General features: G+C 34.2%; 1 protein-coding gene across 1 annotated transcript; it reads left to right on the top strand.

Moving 5' to 3' along the window:
• The first annotated feature begins 2,105 nt into the window (after positions 1–2,105).
• SLITRK6 (SLIT and NTRK like family member 6) lies at positions 2,106–14,470 on the top strand. The gene is made up of 2 exons (XM_068159342.1): positions 2,106–2,563; positions 5,799–14,470. The coding sequence occupies exon 2, from the start codon at positions 5,814–5,816 to the stop codon at positions 8,334–8,336; it is 2,523 nt and encodes an 840-aa protein (XP_068015443.1). The 5' UTR covers positions 2,106–2,563; positions 5,799–5,813; the 3' UTR covers positions 8,337–14,470.
• Positions 14,471–19,269: the final 4,799 nt, after the last annotated feature.

Here is a 19,269-nt window from a genome sequence, read left to right as displayed (position 1 = left end):
AGAATTTAATAAAATATGGCACACAATAATTGAACGTCCTCTTTTAAGGATTTTGTACAAGGCCTACAACCAGTAAAACTTCTGTGTTCTGATGTACATATTGATAATGAAGAAAACTGACTGGTAGAGTAGTCTGCTCAATGTATGTATAATTAGAGGAGTAGGGTTTAATTTCTAATCTATGGAGATGCTGTACTATGTGAAGAGGTAAAGAGGAATGACATAAAAGCTTAAGGTCTTTTTGGAAGTAAGTAGGCCTGACAGTTTAGATTTCTTTTTTATACAGCTTTGTGAATTTTAAAATTGTAGAGCGATCAGTAAAACTGAATGTTTAAAGTGCAGGACACAAACTCCATGTCAGTTCAACACTGTCCATGCAGATGCACTTGCAGAATTGCATTCTTTATAGTAACCTGCTTAATGATTCATAAAATTGTGGTAGAAAAACAACAATTATACATATTTTTATAAACTTGGTAAATATTCAGTTTGTGGAATGACAAACATTATTTGTAAAGAATAAGGGTTTCATTTATGAATATCTATATATACAGATATTCTCCTTCTCAAACAATCAAGCACAAGTGAAGTGGGAGAACTTGTAAAATGTTCAGTAAAAATTAGAATCAGACTCACAATTCATAAATGCAAAATTAATAAAGAATATGATTTATTTGTCTGGACACAAATAGCTGAAAATCTTTGAGTGGTGTGTTGGAATGAATTGAAATAAAATTATTACTGTTTCTTAGAAATATTTTATCATTTTATTATTTTGCTAATTTGCATACTTTGTAGAAAAATAAGTACCAAATAATTCATCCTAATAAGCTAAGGCATTTACACATATTCCTATGTCTCAAAATGTGTGTGTGTGTACAATGACAACATCTTGATAGTCTTTACCACATGGAATAGTATATCACAATACCCATTCAAAGGACAATGAAACCACGTGGAGTACCAACACAAAAGAAGTTACTGGAATCTGACTGGTATTGAGGCTGTAGTAAAAAATCTGTCATTAAAGACATAATAAGAAAAAGAAGGAAGTGAAATGCTCTACAGGGTCAATACATGGAAGTAGCAGATATATTGCTGGTCACAAAAAGGTTTTGTGTCTCCTTAGCAGTGGGATGAACAAGGGAGTAGAATTTGCAGCATATGAAACCATCCTATGCAGTGCAGGAGGGATGAAGAAAATCTTCCTTGTATAGAATAATCAGTTTCCTGTAGCCCTACAGTATTTACAAGTTACTTGTTTATGAACGCAAAGAAAATAATGCCTTAAGCATGATACATGCCTTTAAGAATAGCCCACTCCCCCTCCCAAGCCAGAGCTTTTTATCAAAGCAATGTTTCATGCCAATACAATACAGTCTCACATGGATAGATACCAACACATTATGCTAACATCTGTAAAACAGACAATTATAGTCAAACCAATTTTTCTTCCTACAGAACAGGATGGAAAGTTTTAAAAAGGGCTAACAGCAATTACTATGCAAACACAAGTACTAATATTTCACAATTTTATTTTTTTTTATTTTTTTTTTTAAGAAATTATGTATGTACAACTGCCCATACTCATCCTTACTCCAGTCACATTGAGTGTCCTGGACTAAGAGATGCACTACCTCATTTATATATTTGAATAACCCTGCAATTCATTGTGACAGACATATTTTTCAGAGGACAAGGTTTCCCTTGTAGTGTGTTTTGTGGAGTGTATTTGTGCTGGAATGCCTTTAGTTTCTAAAGCAAGCATTTGTAGATAAAAATTAAATGCAAGATCTGCCCAAGAGAACAAACTGCAAGAGTTCCAGTGGATGTTTACTGTTTTGCAAAGTCAGCCATTAGCAGACTGTAAGAAACCTAAAAGATATTTAGCTGAATTTTGCTTTCCGAGGTACACTCAGATAAGGGAAAAAGGAGGTGAGAGAAATTGCAAGAGGAGGAGGAGCTGATCTGTCTCAAGGTGGAGCTGTATCTTGCATTAAATGGCATTGGCAGATTAAAGCTCTCTAGTGGGGAAGGGCTTAAAGGCTGAGTCAAAAGCCAAGAAGTCTCTTTATTTACGCCTACCTCCCAGCCCCTGGCAATCTGACTAATAACAAACTGAGCTAACAAGAAAGACTAGAAAGAGCTGAGAGAACACAGAAACAGCTTGGATCTAAAAATCTGACAAAACAAGTGATCGAATCAAGCACTGCCGAGCATTTTGTTTGTTTACACCATCCAAATGCTTGCAAACAGTTAACTATATGCAGAAAAGTCAGCGTAGCTGTGAAGTATGCTGTGAATTTTAATTGAGGAAAAGGGACAACTGCTTACAGGATGGTCTAATGTGCACGCTGCCTGGAAGATTTTTTCAATTGAATGCTTTGTACATTGTCTTCTGAACAAGGATTTTAACTTCACAGAGCTGTAGTATTACTAGAGCATGCAGAAAAGTGAAACTCAGAAGAAAGTGTGTGTTTTTCACATGGAAAAATTACACTGCATTGTAACAGTTGCTCCAACTGTGCATGACTGAGTGTCACGGAGTGTTACTGCTGTACAGGTAAGAACGATCCCAGTTGGTTAAATAGCTTAACATGAGAGAAATTAATTTCTACATGACTTTGTATAACTTTTATGTTAAATTATGGCAAATCATACTGTATTTTGAAATGTCTGCCAGGTGCATTTATTCAAACTGCCAACTGTGTAGAATATATGTATTAAGGAAATACTGATTTCAGATCCCTTGAGAGGGTAGGAATGTTTTTTTGTTGCTTTTATTTCCTGAAGTGCAAGAGTAGTCTTAAATGCATCATCGGACTGTGATTACCTTCAGAATGTAATAAACAATTCCAAAGAAATTATAGAAATTACTAATTCTTACCTTGATGCTTTGAAATTCCTCAATATGCTTTTTTAAAAATAGCTAAATTAATGCAAGCAGACAAACAAAACCCCAAGTAAAGTGAGACAAGCTATTTTAGTGTTTGAAAAACACAGATTATTACCTGCTAATCTATAAAATGACTGCTTCTGAAAGTATTCAGCTTTGCCCTGTAGAAGGAACTGACATCTTTTAGACTCTCAGAATTCCTACTGCAAGAAGCTGTTGTAAGTACGCAGTTAGTGGTGTCTTGCATGAAAGCAGACAAAAATGAACAAACTCAAAGTTATGTAGAATTTGCTGCAAAAACCCACTGTGTGACACAGAAAGAGATGGGATTTATCAAGTGTTTTAAGGGAAGTATTTTTTTACTGTGAATGCTTTCAGTTAAATGTTGCTTGTCTATTACTTGACAGAAGTATTTATTTTACAATAGTAATTATCTGAGACCTTTATTACACATTTGTGAGTATTCAGACAAAAACAAAACAAACAAAAAGAAAGAAAGGAAAAAAAAAAAAAAGAAAGAAAAGGAAAAAAAAGCAACTCTCCTATTAATACTTGGTGTAAGTATATGTGTGTATGAGAGCTCTGGCAGTTATGCCCTCAAAAGTCTGACAATGATTAAAATGGGAATGTTTCCCAATTGGTTACAAATGTTTTTACTTTCATCTCTGAGAGGAGGTCTTTTATTTTTACAACCTAATTTCTCAATATGCCCTAGAATGCAATATGCTTTTCAGATTTTTTTTTTTTTTTCATTTAGTTTTGCTCAGGGTCTTTATAAGTGCAATTTGTGAATATGGTGCAGATTTAAGCTGGAATTCCTGCAGAGAAAAAATGTACAGAAATAAAGCCTAATTAGTCATACAGTAGGTTTGAAACTGAGATCTTTGTCAAAAGCCTGCATTTTTTACCGTGGGTCACTGGAAAGTAGAGTGATGCATGCAAAAAGAATAAAATTCCAGTGCATTTTGATCCTAGAATTATTCTTCGTACTTCAAAATAGCATTTCAAGATGTTGTGTCTTACCTAATACTTCTCAGGAAAACAAACTTGAAGACATTCTATATTAAACATAGGCAGCTGGAGTTCAGGATTTTTTTATGGGAGACAATAAAATTATTTGTTTAACTGAGAAAAAGATAAAAGGCAATTTTTTTGTGCTGTGAACTGCATTTATTACTTTTAAACTCATATATATGCTCTAACTTATCAGGAACTATTAATGGAAAAAAATCTTAATTCTTTCTGCACACATTTTTTGTTGCTTTGATGAGTGTGTGTGTCTAATACTGATACCATGACACTTAAGTGTCTGCACGTATAAATCCTCGCAATTAATTTTAAGGGATGCCTTGCAAAATGGTGTTGCTAATAACAAAGGTGCATGATAAAATATGTATTGTCAGGACATGGAATCATATGGCCACTCTGTAAGAATGTTCATGCATGTAATTGATTCAGCTCTTGTAAAAGGGTCTGATCTTTCAGAAATTAACACTTTAGCTGGTTGTGTAGTGACTTTCTGTGCTCCATGTTTCAATAACTTACTTTGAAGGATCAAGTGTGCTTTATTAGATTACTTAAGAATTATTTAAGAATGTGTTAATTTCACTCCTAGAATAAATAGTGCCGCCCAAAAAAAAAGTCTTGTGTTTTAAATCACCCATTCCATTGTAGATTTTTTGTTGTTGTTGTTTGTTTTTTGTTTTGTTTTTTTAGGATACATGGAAACAGTCAATTAAAGATCATAAACAGTGACCTCACTCCATCTTATATATCATGAATTACCATTGCTCTTGCTAATTAAACAGCGTTAACAGAAAGAAAGATAATCTTCAGATGGAATGTATCAAAAAATAATTTAAATTAATGGCAATAAGTGATTGATTTTGTCGTGTAAATTTCTTCTTCCTTCTCCCTAGTTGCACTGTAATGATGCAGGTATTGCAAAGTTCAAAATCAGCTTGACAGATGATAATTTAAGTTATATAATATACAGATGATACTCTTAAAACATAGCTAGTTGCAGGTAAATTTCAGAATTTCTTTGGTAATAAATGATTATAATAATAGGAAGGAATCTAATAATTAAACTGAAAAAGAAATGCTTGCCCCTTGCCTACCTGTTTGTTCTGACATGTAACTGCATCATCAGTTCTCTCTTCCTTTTCTGTACACAATTATTTCATATGCATATCATATACAAACATAATATTCCCGCTTTCACTAAATATCCACAAACTATACCATATGCACTAAAATTTCATTAAAGCAAAACAATTACTTTTTCTGCTTCCTTGTCAGTTTTGGGGTACAAGGATTGCAGAGGAAATACCTTTTGGTTCACATACATAATACAGAACCAAAGGAGAGATTCCTTGTATCTTGACTGAATGGGCTTTTTTTCGACAATATTTTGCTGAACTAAATCAAGCCTTCTTTCTTCTCTTCAGCAGCTGGACAACAATAAGTTGAACTTAGCAAGGTACTTTTAAAATTTCCAGTGCTATATGGCAACACAAAGAAACAATACAGAATGTTTTGTTAACCTTGATATTAGTTTAGTGTAGTAACTTCTTACTCTGTGTGCTGGCAAAACTCTACATGGTACATAAATAAAGAAAACACACTCCTCCTTATCTCCTATTTCTGTGGATCAGCATGAAAGTACTGAAGCAAACCCTTATGACTGTGTTGATAGATTCAGTACATTACAGTAAATATGTTTTTATTTGGTTAGAAAATCATTCAAATGTTTTTCTCAATGTAGTAATGTGTGAAAGGGGAGGTAGATTGATGACAAGTATTAAGAATGGTTATTACTTCTCCCTGCCCCAGGAAAAAAAAAAAATCAACCTTATGAAATAATGAATCTATTATTTTTATTTTGTTTCCTTCTTTATAGAATCCACTGGGCAAGATGAAGCTGTGGATTTTTATTCTACATTCAGTTGTGATTGCATCTGATCCTTTCCAGTCACAGCCTTCTTTTTCTTCAGTCAGAGGATCTTGTCAGAGTTTATGTTCCTGTGAAGAAAAGGATGATACCATGATTATAAACTGTGAAGAAAGAGGTATCAAGTTGGTATCAGAAATAAATGTCCCACCATCACGGCCTTTCCATCTTAATCTGCTAAACAATGGCTTGACTGTGTTACATGTGAATGATTTTGCTGGCCTTGTTAATGCTATCTCTCTACATCTCGGTTTCAATAATATTGCGGATATTGATCCTGGGGCTTTCAATGGTCTCAGCCTTCTTAAGCAACTTCATATCAATCACAATTCCTTAGAAACTCTTAAAGAAGATACATTTAATGGATTGGAAAATTTGGAGTTTCTTCAAGCAGATAACAATTTCATAACAGTGATTGAAGCAAGTGCCTTTAGCAAGCTCAACAGGCTTAAAGTGCTTATTTTGAATGATAATGCCATTGAGTATCTTCCTCCAAACATATTTCGTTTTGTGCCCCTGACCCATTTAGATCTCCGTGGAAACCAGTTACAGACACTGCCTTATGTTGGCTTTTTGGAACACATTGGTAGAATATTAGACCTTCAGTTGGAAGACAATAAATGGGCCTGTAATTGTGATTTGCTGCAGCTGAAAATATGGCTAGAAAACATGCCTCGTCAGTCAATAATAGGTGATGTTGTATGCAATAGTCCTCCAGTTATCAAAGGCAGCATCTTAAGTCGGTTGAAAGAAGAATCACTTTGTCCCACTCATCCTGTCAATGAACTTGAAGATCCTTCAGGATCTCTGCCCTTGGTTGTAACCACCTCTGTCATTGATAGTCACTTATCAACTAAGGTAATTCCTATCCTGAAAGCTCCAACTAAAGAACCAAGTTTAGTGCTTCATACTTCAAAGCCTAGTACTCAGTTTCCAGGAATCTATTGTCCCATCCCCTGTCACTGCACCAGCTATATGCTCTCAGGGGTTCTCATGCACTGCCAGGAGCGAAACATTGAAAGCTTGTCTGATTTAGGACCCCCTCCTCCAAATCCTAAAAAGCTTATTCTAGCTGGAAACATTATTCAGACATTACTGAAATCAGATCTTGTGGACTATGCCACCTTGGAAATGCTTCACCTGGGGAACAATCGAATTGAAGTCCTTGAGGAAGGATCTTTTATGAATCTGACCAGATTGCAGAAATTATATCTTAATGGTAATCATCTTACAAAGATAAGTCAGAATCTCTTTCTTGGTCTTCAGCACCTTGAATACTTGTACCTTGAATATAATGCCATCAAAGAGGTTTTGCCAGGAACGTTTAATGCAATGCCAAAACTTAAAGTCCTTTACTTAAATAACAATCTTCTGCAGACTTTGCCACCACATATTTTTTCAGGTGTTCCACTTGTCAGATTAAATCTGAAAACAAATCAATTTGCTCATTTGCCTGTGAGCAATATCCTGGATGAACTGCATATGCTGGTACAAATTGAACTTGAAGACAATCCGTGGGACTGTACCTGTGATTCAGTTGGGCTGCAAAAATGGATACAAAAACTGAGTAAGAATACAATGATGGGTGATATTTTTTGCAAATCTCCAGGACACCTAGCAAAAAGAGAACTGAAATCCCTTAACAGTGAAGTCCTGTGTCCAGGTTTAATAAATAGCCCTGCCCTACCAACTCGTGCCAGTTTTGTAGTTGTGACAACTTCTTCCACTACTACCAACACTGCAGACACCATCCTGTGGTCCCTTACAGATGCTGTCCCACTTTCTGTTCTAATATTAGGACTTCTAATTGTGTTTATAACTATTGTATTTTGTGCTGCAGGAATAGTTGTTCTTGTTCTCCATCGACGGCGAAGATGCAAAAAGAAACAAGCAGATGATCAAATGAGAGATAATAGCCCAGTTCACCTTCAGTACAGCATGTATGGGCGTAAGACAACACACCACACAACAGAGCGCCCAGCTGCAGGTCTCTATGAGCAACATATAGTTACTCCCATGGTTCAGGTCTACCGCAGCCCATCCTTCAGCCCCAAGCATACTGAACAACAGGAGGAAGGAAATGAGAAGGAAGCTAATGATTCCAAACACCTCTGCCGAAGTCTCCTGGAAAGAGAGAACAGTTCACCTCTTACAGGTTCAAATGTCAAATATAAAGCTACGGATCAATCTGCTGAATTTCTGTCTTTTCAGGATGCCAGCTGCTTCTATAGAAACATTCTTGAAAAAGAGAGAGAACTGCAGCAACTGGGGATCACGGAATACCTAAGAAAAAATATTGTCCAGCTCCAGCCTGACATGGAAGTTCGTTATCCTGGAACACATGAGGAGCTGAAGCTGATGGAGACTCTCATGTACACCAGGCCAAGAAAGGTTTTTCTAGAACAAACTAAAAATGAGTATTTTGAACTCAAAGCTAATTTACAAGCTGAGCCTGACTACCTGGAAGTCTTGGAACAGCAAACATGAAGTGATAGTATGTTGGGCTGGGTTCAAATTTCTGTAATTCTAAGTAGGAACTGTTGTAAATAAAAGTGCCTTATTATAACATGTCAACAGTCAGAGCTTAAGCACAGCAGTAATCCTATCAAAAAAACTCAGGGATCACTGTGGGAAGCCATGGAGTTGTGTGCAGGCAATATGTCTCACTCCCAGTTAAACATGAACATTGTGTGATTGAACTGTGTGAGGAAGATTGCTTATTGCATTATTCCTCAACATTCCTGAAAGTTGTGCATGGTACTCTCAATACTGTATGCAACCTATGGAAAAGTATTTATTATCTTTATTCTTTTTCTTTTTGTTTTGCCTTTTTTTTTAGTCCTATTTTCCTCAGTTTAATTTGGTTTTCCCCATTTCTTTATTGTTTATATTAAAAAACAAAAACAAAACAAATCTACCCACAACATAACCCTCACATCTGTGTTTGTAGTTATAAGGGCAGGGTGTAGTTATAAGGGCATGTTAGGTTAGTATATGCACTGCATACATGTCCACTGTCTACAACCACACCTAACATACCCTGGTAATAAATATGAAAGGAGTTGAAATGTTGTCATATAAAATGTCAGTTAAAAAATAAATATAAAATTACAATAACAAAAAAACTCAACACGCAGACAAAAATATTTCTGTGTATGCACCCGGAGCCTCCAAATATTTAAGTATTTTACACAGAACTTCATCATGTGAATTCAATATCAGTATGTAGAGAGAGAAATAAGTAATTATGTTTACCCATCAAATTCAACAAAGAAAAAAAAAAAAGCAAGCTTTTTGCTACTGTCCCTGTTTGATAGCTTTAAGTTTGGACAATCTTTTCTTCAGCTGCTGCTATAAAATATTGTGCATCACTGGTGTTTCAACTCATAATCCTGGGCAATTTGAAAATCTACTGAGAATCAGCTGTAAATATGTTAGTGTGTCTAATAAGTTCAATTTATATATATATATAAAAACAGGTTCTGTTTTTACTTTAAATATTCTTGAAGGAATTGAGTTTGCTGTGTCTAGGAAATTCCAAGTGGAAATATAGGTTCTTTCCTACCCTACCCAAAAGGAACTCTGAGACATGATAACTGCAGCAAAATATACATGTGAGAGAGAATAATAGTGTTTAGATATTTGTACAAATATATGTTATATTTTCTGAAATTAGAGGAAAATAAAGTGTTGTGGAAAAAATAGGTTAAAAAAAAAGTAGAAAGCTGAATGTTTATTTTTGCAATGAATTATTGCTAGATTTATATTTACTATTTATTGTGTATAATTTTGGTGTTGGACTTTGTTTGGTTTTTTTTTTTTTTAACTCATGAGAAAAGGAAAAAAGCTTCTTCCTGACTGCCTTTCAAGCAAATCAAGAAACTACTCTCAATGTTTAAAAACATGTTTAAAAAAAATGTTTAAAAAAAAAAAACAGTAGGTTTTTAAATGTGTTTTTTCTTTAAAGTCACTTTTTATAGAAGAAAACAATTCCTGCATGCACAAGTTTGGAACTGTTTGGAAATTAAACACACTGCTTCTCACTCTTGTCATGTGGACAGAAGTAACTTGTAACAATTTCTGTGCATGACTGACATGCTGCCAAAACACAAATTCTGACCTGCTTTTATCTTCCTCTAAGCAAATTTTTTGTAAACTGACTATGCATGATTTTTCCCCTAATTTCTATTTGTAGAGTAAAAGATGATCTTAATTACTACATGTCTACATGTGTGTGCTAAACTTACAATTGAACACTTGATGAAATGAAAGTAAAAAGATATATTCTTTAGTTCAGTATGCTGTTGATGTTTTACCTATTTGTATATACAAATGTGAGGTTTTTCATGTTCTTTGTACATATGTTGCTAAGAGAAAATTTTACTACACTACATATGAAAGTCAGATTCTCAGTTCTTTCAAGTTTGCATAGAGATAATGACTTTGGTGCTATACTAATTTCTGTAATCTGAGGATCTGACCACATTTTCTCTGTTAACAAATCAACTTCCTTATCAATGTTTTTCAGAAGCCATCAGTTTACTATGAAATTCAATTTTTTTGGCTCCAAAAATCAAAATATCACTTCTTCAAGAATAAGTATTATTTCCTCTTTCTATGTCTGACAATAATTTAGTTTATAAAACCCGTATATTTATGAGGATTAGGAAAAGTAAGTCTGGTGAAAGTGTATTTGTTTCAATGCTATCTTTATTGCAGGCAAGTAAAGATAATGCTAGATACTCCTTGTGCAGGTAAAGGTTAGACAGAAAGGAAAATACAGTTGCATTAACTTTACATTAGCTTAGTTATATAGTGTTATTGTACTTGTACTTACGTATTCAAGACATCTGAATTGGTTCCATGGGCATGCCATAGAACCCAGGGAAAGCCACGCCCTGATCTGAAGGAGCAAATGAAGCCCAGGAGGGATGGCTTGCAGCATCAAAACAACATCAGTTGTCTACATTTAAAGTTTCGTTTCACAGTGGAAAACAAACCAATCAACCAACCAATGCAACAAGTATATTTTTTATTTGAAATAAATAAGATACAATGAAAAACTTAATTTAGTTGATGAAAATGACACTATAAAGCTTTAAATATTGAATCAGACCTTCTACTATTGTTGGTTTTTGAATTCTGAGATGTCAAGTTACTGTAGAGAAAAAAACAAACTACACCACAACAAAAATGTAAATGATGCTTGATAAGATTTTAGTATTTTACTGTCTTTTATTTCAGTAATCACTTCCATTTGTAAAAAAAGATAGGTGTAAAAGTAACACCCTGCAATTGGCAAGCTTCAGGGAAATGATGATTCAGGTGCTCAGGCTTAGATTTAAGAGAAATAGCTTCAGACTAAAGACAGTTGCCACAAACACAGATGTCACTTTGTTTAGCTGCTAACAGTTACTTGGCAGAATGTGGAGGACAACTGTGGCAAAACCTTCTTCTGTGAAGTCTTAAAGCATCAGAAAGAAGAGGGAGCAAATTAATGTCAAAGCAACTAAGTTATACAGCTGTATCAGAGTATTAATAGCTGAATTGAAGAGAGTTTTAGCTTTTATCTGTCCCTCAGCACAGAGGTTTGCATCATTCATTTTATAAGGGCAGCTGTATTCTGTGGCAGTCTGCAACACCGCCAGTGGTTTTTCAGTATCCAGGAATAACTAAAATGCGTCACATAATCCACTTTCCTATCATCTGTTCCTTCTGGACTGACATGTAGACATGTTTTTTGATGAAAAGAAGTCTCCCTATAGCCTTAATTGTTAATAACATTCTCAGACACTAATTTTCCAGCTATGAGGAAACTTTCTATTGAGGAAAATTTATATCGTCATAACAAAAAGGGATAAGAATTTGCCTTACCTGATTATTCTTCAGTTGAAGAATACCAATATCTGATGAAAATAAAAAAAAAATACTAAAACAATGTGTAAGGAATGTATCATGCATACAAGGATGTTTCTAAGCATTCATTGGAACTTTTTCATTATAAAAATTAGAGTTATGTCTTTAATGTTATTGCTGCTTGCAGAAAGTTGGGAGAAGTATTCAGAATTTTTTGCTTAAAACCATGTTCTCATATTTTACGTTTTTCCACTAACAGCCACAGTTAAGTGGTGTGACATATTTCACTTAGCTAGAATAATAGAAGTTGGAAGGCAAAGCATGTTTGACATTCTGCAACAAAATGGATCCATTTTTATGCTGTCAGCACAATAGTTATAATTGAGTGCAAGAACAGTGCTTTGTCAAGCACACTGTTGTACGTGGAAACTATGTTATTGTTGTTAGGGTACCTCAAGGTAACCAGTGCTATCATATTTACCCTCATATTTGAGACAAGGAAATATATTAAATAGCACTATAGACCTTTTCCCTAAATAAACAGATATTAAAGCAATATATTGCACTATTTTGTTTTAAATTGACATTATGTTTTCCACTTCACAAAAGCTAAATGTGTTTCTCTTACTTATTCCTGCTGCAAGTATTTTTCACATTAACTTTTAGTACTAGTACTTGAATATATTACCTGCAGTGATGTTCCTCCAAGCTTCTGGATAGAAGAAAACAGCTCCCTAACCCATCCCTGGCCCTCCCCCCCCCCCAAAAAAAAAACCCAAAAACCCAAAAATAAAAACCACAAAACAGAAAAAACCCCAAACAACAACAACAAAAAAAAAATCACAACAACTTCTAACAAATCCAGTAAATTTACATATAAATTAGGATGGTCCAATATTTTCACATGATCTTCTCCATTAGAATGACAGATTAACCTTTCTATAATCAATTTCAGACTGAAAATAAGTTCACAAATTTTGTCAGTGATGTGACTAAGTTACTATTTTCAAATCCAAAAAAATTGGCCTGTAGACAATGTTTCTCTGATTGGAATCTGATAAAGGACTCCTCAGTATGACCTCAAATAGATGTTCACAATGTGCCACTTATTGACTAAATGGAGATTACTAATTGTATAGTATGATAAATTGAAAAGATAGTCTTGTTTGGGGTAGAAAAGATCCATTTCCGATGTGTTATTAAAAAGTGACATTTACCACAAACAAAACAATATTTTACAGGATAAAGTAAAAGTGACAAGAGAAAAGGAGACTGGATCTCAGAGTCATCACCAGAAGAGATTCTGGATTATCATGTGGATGCTATTGTTCTGGATTATGCTATTGTTCTGGATTATGCTATTGCTTGCAGTATACTTTGTCAACCGCACCAACACAACCTGCAAGTTTCACAAAAATGTGGTGAAATCATCATATGGGTGGAAAAAAAACCCAAACACACCTACCCCCCCAACCAAACAACAATAAAAATCAATCAAGCAAGCACTTAGTACATATGTTGAGAAACTTTCTTAAAACTGGCATTTCTACTAACAATTTTTTTTTTCTGAGCTACAGATAGCCCTCTGGAAGTGAAATCTGCCTGCTCCTTGGAGTAGTTTTGAAATGTGTGCATTCCCTTCAACAGTCAGGGATTTGATGTTTGGTGCACCCTGTGGGATTTGAGACATGGAAGATGGATCTATTACTGATCTTCCATTATAAGCCAAATGACCTCTCCCTCTTTGGTTTTGTGTCATTTATTATATTCTTGATCTCATTTGAGGAGTTGGTATCAAATCTTTCTGTTCTTTGAAACAGAAATGAACTGCAGGTAGAACCGATATGGTAAAAATAATCACCATACTGAAATGATACAGCATGATGTTTGCTTTCCTGCACATCTCTTAACCAGTCAGCTTTGCCTTTTTGACACAACAGAATAAATTCTTAAAAGTCACAGTTTAATGGAAAACAGCTAACATCAAGGAAGAAAATAAAACACCAGATGCTCTTCAGCTCTATGAAAGCAAGATGTGATGTAGTACTTTTATTTATTCAACGAGATGGAGTGCAAGTACATGTGTGTAGCACATTTAATATAACATTTACCAAAGTTTTGTGTTTTAAGACATTGACCTCGAAATATCCACATCATGTTCCTCCTATTACTACTGGAAGGACAATTTTACTAATATTTGTAGATTATGCAATGTAATGATGGAATACAGAAAATAAGAAACAACTTGATTTCATACTTCAAGGAGAAATGTTATTTATTGTAACTTCAGCTGTTTGCCTTTGTAAGTCAATTATTTCAGATTATTTCATTTTGAGATCTATAATTTTACAAGTTTGGATTATTTTTTTTTATTCTTCTATCTGTAATTAATTACCAAATAAACTACAGAAGAGTATATAATTAGTTGTTCAATCAGCAAGAAATCTGAAACCATTTATATATGCAGACATGCTATGGAATATTAGCATAAACTTGCACTTTAAAATAAACTATAATATTCAGAGACTATTCATGCTTTTTTTTGTATTTTTGAAAAGTCAAAGCCAACATAACACTTTCATAGTGAAGCATACTTGAGTTAAATGCATATTAAATTGTCTTTTGCATCTTAAAAGACCTTTTTTGGGTAGTAGTGTATTATGCATTCCTATCCTTCTGTTGCAGTATGTTCACACATTTCATATGCCATGTAATTATCTAAGAAGTTTAGACTTAATTAAATGTGTTGCATTCTTACAAGTGGTTGGCATAACTAGTAGTGAATGCAATTGTGTTCTTTTGTGACTGGAAGGCTGTTGTAACTGCACTTCTATAAATATCTTGGGTGTCAAATATCCTTTGAATACATCTGCTAGATCAGGCCCCAAAGATCCTCTGAAATTTTTATGAAACTTGGTAAGGTACAAGATTCAAGAACAGTGTGGCCAGCAGGAGCAGGGAGGTCATTCTGCCCCTGTACACTACACTGGTTAGGCCGCACCTCGAGTACTGTGTCCAGTTCTGGGCTCCTCAGTTTAGGAAGGATATTGACTTGCTGGAACAAGTCCAGAGAAGGGCAACAAAGTTGGTGAGGGGTTTGGAGCACAAGCCCTATGAGGAGAGACTGAGGGAGGTGGGGTTGCTTAGCCTGGAGAAGAGGAGACTCAGGGGTGACCTTACTGCTCTCTACAACTACCTGAAGGGAGGTTGTAGACAGGCGGATGTTGGTCTCTTCTCCCAAGCAGCCAGTACCAGAACAAGAGGACACAGTCTCAGGCTGTGCCAGGGGAGGTTTAGGTTGGATGTTAGGAAGGAGTTCTCTACAGAGAGAGTGATTGCCCATTGGCATGGGCTGCCCGGGGAGGTGGTGGAGTCACCATCATTGGAGGTGTTCAGGAGGAGACTTGATGGGGTGCTTGGTGTCATGGTTTAGTTTAGATGGGTTGGATTGTTTGGTAGGTTGGACACGATGATCTTGAAGGTCTCTTGAGGTGTTCAGAAGGAGACTTGATAGGGTGCTTGGTTGCATGGTTTAGTTGATTAGGTGGTGTTGGATGATAGGTTGGGCACAGTGATCTTGAAGGTCTCTTCCAACCTGGTCTGGTCTATTCTATTCTATTCTATTCTATTCTATTCTATTCTATTCTATTCTATTCTATTCTATTCTATTCCATTCCATTCCATTCCATTCCATTCCATTCCATTCCATTCTAATATACATGTGAAAATTCTACTTTGAATCTTTTGAATTTTGAAGCAGCAGTTTGAGCAAGATGTTACTCTAAATATAACCGATTTTGCCAAATCAACATCTATTTGATATGAATAGATTTTCAATGTTAAAAATCATATGGCCATTTTTATAGCTCTATCGTCAACAATTTGGCAGGGGACTGTTTTATAATTTGCTTATGATGTTTCCGGCAAAAGTAACCTGACAGAGAATATTACTTAAAGAAATGTAAAAAAAAAAAAAAAATAAAAAGAATTGTTAACTAATATAGTTAAGTAGCATTTAGAATCCAGTGTATCTTACAAATTATCCTAAAAAATATGATCTCTTCTGTTTTTTTTTTTTTCCATATTCCCTAGGTGATCTTGGATGTGCACTTTCCTCTTCTTGTTTTCTCAGATTCATTTTCTGCTTAGCTAGGATCAGACAGTACGAAATTTCTAGGCTTTGATGATTGAAGTAAGCGTACTTCTTTCTAGTAAACACATCATCAAAGATTACATTGGGTATTTGTCTTGGTTATTACCATCTTCTTTTGCCTCAAGAACCACTGCAGGTAAGACTGTAATTTTCTTTTCCCCATTAGAAAATCTAAAAATGAGAACTCTTTCAGAGAGTTTATTATTATAAATATATTAATTTCTTTGCATGTGTTGCAAATATTCAGTGAGACTACTTACTTATTTATTCACATATATTTTCTCAGATGGAAATCTCTTTGGTTCAATTGCACTTCAGATTATTTCAGAAAACAGATCATGCCTCTTTTCTTCATCATTCAGATCCTATCTTTTCTTTCTGTGTATTCTTAAGAAAAGAAGGTTTGGGCAGTATTCTTGTTGAACAGCAAAATAATACCAGACCTCTCTTTGGTCTAAGTGCAGGGCTTCATCTCAGAATTTATTAATAATCAGTCTTTTCACAATCCTTGTGTGGTATGTTGTCTATTACCTAAAACCAAATACTTCCATATGCATTTAGAGCCAAAATTCATGCCAAGATATGTGTTTGTTGGTTTTTTTTGTTTGGTTTTGTTTGGGGTTTTTTTGTCTGTTTGTTTGTTTTTCATACTGTAGGCATGTATTTCAGTTATTCTTGGAGTCTGGAACTTTGATTTGACCTAGGATGCTGTTAGAAAGTCTGTAATATATAGTTGCATAGGATCACTGTGGAAACAAATTTTCTCAGTCAGGTTTGTAACCAAGATTGAATTCTTGGTTTTTTTAATGGAATCTTTTTTTAATAGTAATTACTGACAACTTCCATTCTTATGATAGTTCTATATTGCAGTAATATTGTAAATGAAACCTGGATGTGTTTCTATCACAGCAATTAGTCATCCAGGGAGGAAATGAAAGATTCTAGTGATTAAAATAATCACAGAGAATCATTCCTGCAAGTGTAATGAAATTGCTTGTACTTTGAGCTTAAACAGAGTCATGAGTTCAAAAGAATTTTTCCAAAACAGATATAAAAATGTTCTTTGAAAAATGTTCCTTACTCCTACAGTTCAAAAGTAGACACCAGTCATGTAATTCTTTGATACTAATTATGATCAAAAATGTGATAATTTTCTAATGACATATAACAATGACCACTCACAGAGATTTAAAAATTTCCTTCCCACATAAAAAGTTTTGGGTTTTTTTGAAACAAGAATTGCTTAAACAGGCTACAGTTATGCATAATATTCTCTTAGTACTGCAGTGAAACTCAGTCTTATTTTTAATAGGAAGATCCGAGAGAGGACTGAAAAACACAAGCTGTGTTTTAGTTTAAAAAACTGTGAAAAACAAAACAAAACAAAGAAAAAAAAAAACAGAAGAAAAAAAATAATGCCCCACAAAGAAATGAGTAATTAAGGTGGGGGGGGGGGAAGTGAAAAAACAACATGCAAGCAGTAAGTATTGATCCATTGATCTCTGGTTATACTACCATATATTTCTCTTCAATATATGTTTTGCTTAAATTTCTTTTATTTCTTTTTTGTTTGTTTGTTTTGATTTTATTAATATACATATAACTTTATGGCCCAAATAAATTTAAGTGTGTATTTTTTTAGGTGACGTCTTCCTAGGTGTTTTTTGCTCACAGTTGCACAATGACATAGTTTCTATCCCGGACTTTTAAAACAAAACAGATTTGTAAAGTCTTTGTAAGCTTACCAGAGTATAGCTCACTACTTCGTTTCTTTTCTCTTTTGGAATAAAAATATCACAATACAATCAAATAAAGCAATAATTATATGGGAGGAGTTCAGGAAGAAAAGGACTTACAGCTCAAGCCGGATGAGAATTTTCCATCAAAGTACAGTTTGATGAAAAAAACCTGTTGTAAAAAACCTTCAGTTTTTCACACAGGAAGATTTAATTTTTTTCCCCCCCAAAAAGTAACACCTACTTTTTCTGGTAGAACACAGTTATCAATAATTAAATATTTCACTTTTTCAGAGTGTTCTGTTTTGGCATTATCATCTCTAATATTTCATAGAATCTTATGGAAATTGTAAGGTAAGAATTTATAATTTTATGTTTTTGTTGATATTCTTGAAAATGTTTATTCATTGATCAACACCCTCTGTTCTATCTTTGCAATTTTCTATCTAGCTTGATTACTGGAAGGCCTGACTACTTGAAAATAATAGGATTATGGGTAATACAGAGTGTAAGATGGCAGAGTATTTTGGCAGTCCTGGTATGAGTTTCAGTGGTTATAACAGCCAAAACTGGGACAAGCTAAATTAAATGGAATGGGGTTTTGTTGTGGTGTTTGTTTTGTTTTGTTTTTTGAGGGTTTGGATTTGTTTGTGGTTTTTCGCTTTTCCCCTTTTTAAAATATGGCTATCATATAAACTTTCTAATCTTCCTTAATATGAAGGAATGATAATTATAGCGACATTTTAATGATTTATCAGGAACTTACTTTTGGCCTTTTGTACAGGCTCACTTTGGATATTGCGTCACAGAAGATCCATTGTAGTAGGAGCATTGTCTTCTGTATACGGTCATCAGCCAGATTATGAGGAGATATAAACCCATGAAAAAAATGGATGTCCAAGAGGATATTTCAAAAATCCAAGAGAAAATAATTTAGTAACTTGAAAAAACACTTTCTACTTTAGTACTTCTTTTTTGCCTCTTTTAAGATATACTAATATCTACTATGACATTTGTAGAGGATATAAGTAATTTCTATATAGCATAGAAAAGAGAATTAACTATTAAAAACATTGAACTAAGCATAATAACACTTAAATCATCTATTTTTCTTTTATTTTTTGAAGATCAGATGCTGTGGAGCATAAAAGAACAAAGTTGTTTCTTATATTAACATTACATAATTTTTTATTGATTTCTACTTGAACATCACCCTCTAACTCTTTAGCTTTAGCTGTGAGACATTCATTAAAGAGATTTTTTTTTTTCTGCTGTCCCCAACATAACAGGGAAAAATATCTGAGAAGTAAAGCTGCTTTGCTACCATCTAAGCTGCTTTGTTAACATCTATCTGCTGAAAAAAATATGTTTGTTTCTCTACCTGTTTACCTATTAACCTTTCTTATGATGTGTGTGTGGATCAGTTTTTCTACTCCAGCAGCCACTAAATGTGTTTGTCATATATTCTTTATAAATATTTTTTTGGAATACATAAGATGTCAAGCCCATCAACAAGTTAAGCTTCCAGTTTGGGAAGTTTGATAAGGAATTCCATCTGTGGTAGCATATTTGTACTATTTCTATAAAAGAAACTTGACAGTTACAACATATTTTCTTCACAGTTGATAGTGCATGTTAAGTGTATTATCAGAGAAAATCCAAGCACTGCTAATAT

The sequence above is a fragment of the Melanerpes formicivorus genome, unplaced genomic scaffold (genome assembly GCF_026170545.1).
Source record: "Melanerpes formicivorus ecotype bairdi unplaced genomic scaffold, bMelFor1.0.p_v2 SCAF_1, whole genome shotgun sequence".
NCBI classification, from domain to species: domain Eukaryota; kingdom Metazoa; phylum Chordata; class Aves; order Piciformes; family Picidae; genus Melanerpes; species Melanerpes formicivorus.
This window is presented reverse-complemented; position numbering and strand designations above follow the sequence as displayed.

Excerpts from the sequence above, each read along its gene's own strand:
- SLITRK6 (XM_068159342.1), top strand. The coding sequence starts at position 5,814 with ATGAAGCTGTGGATTTTTATTCTACATTCAGTTGTGATTGCATCTGAT.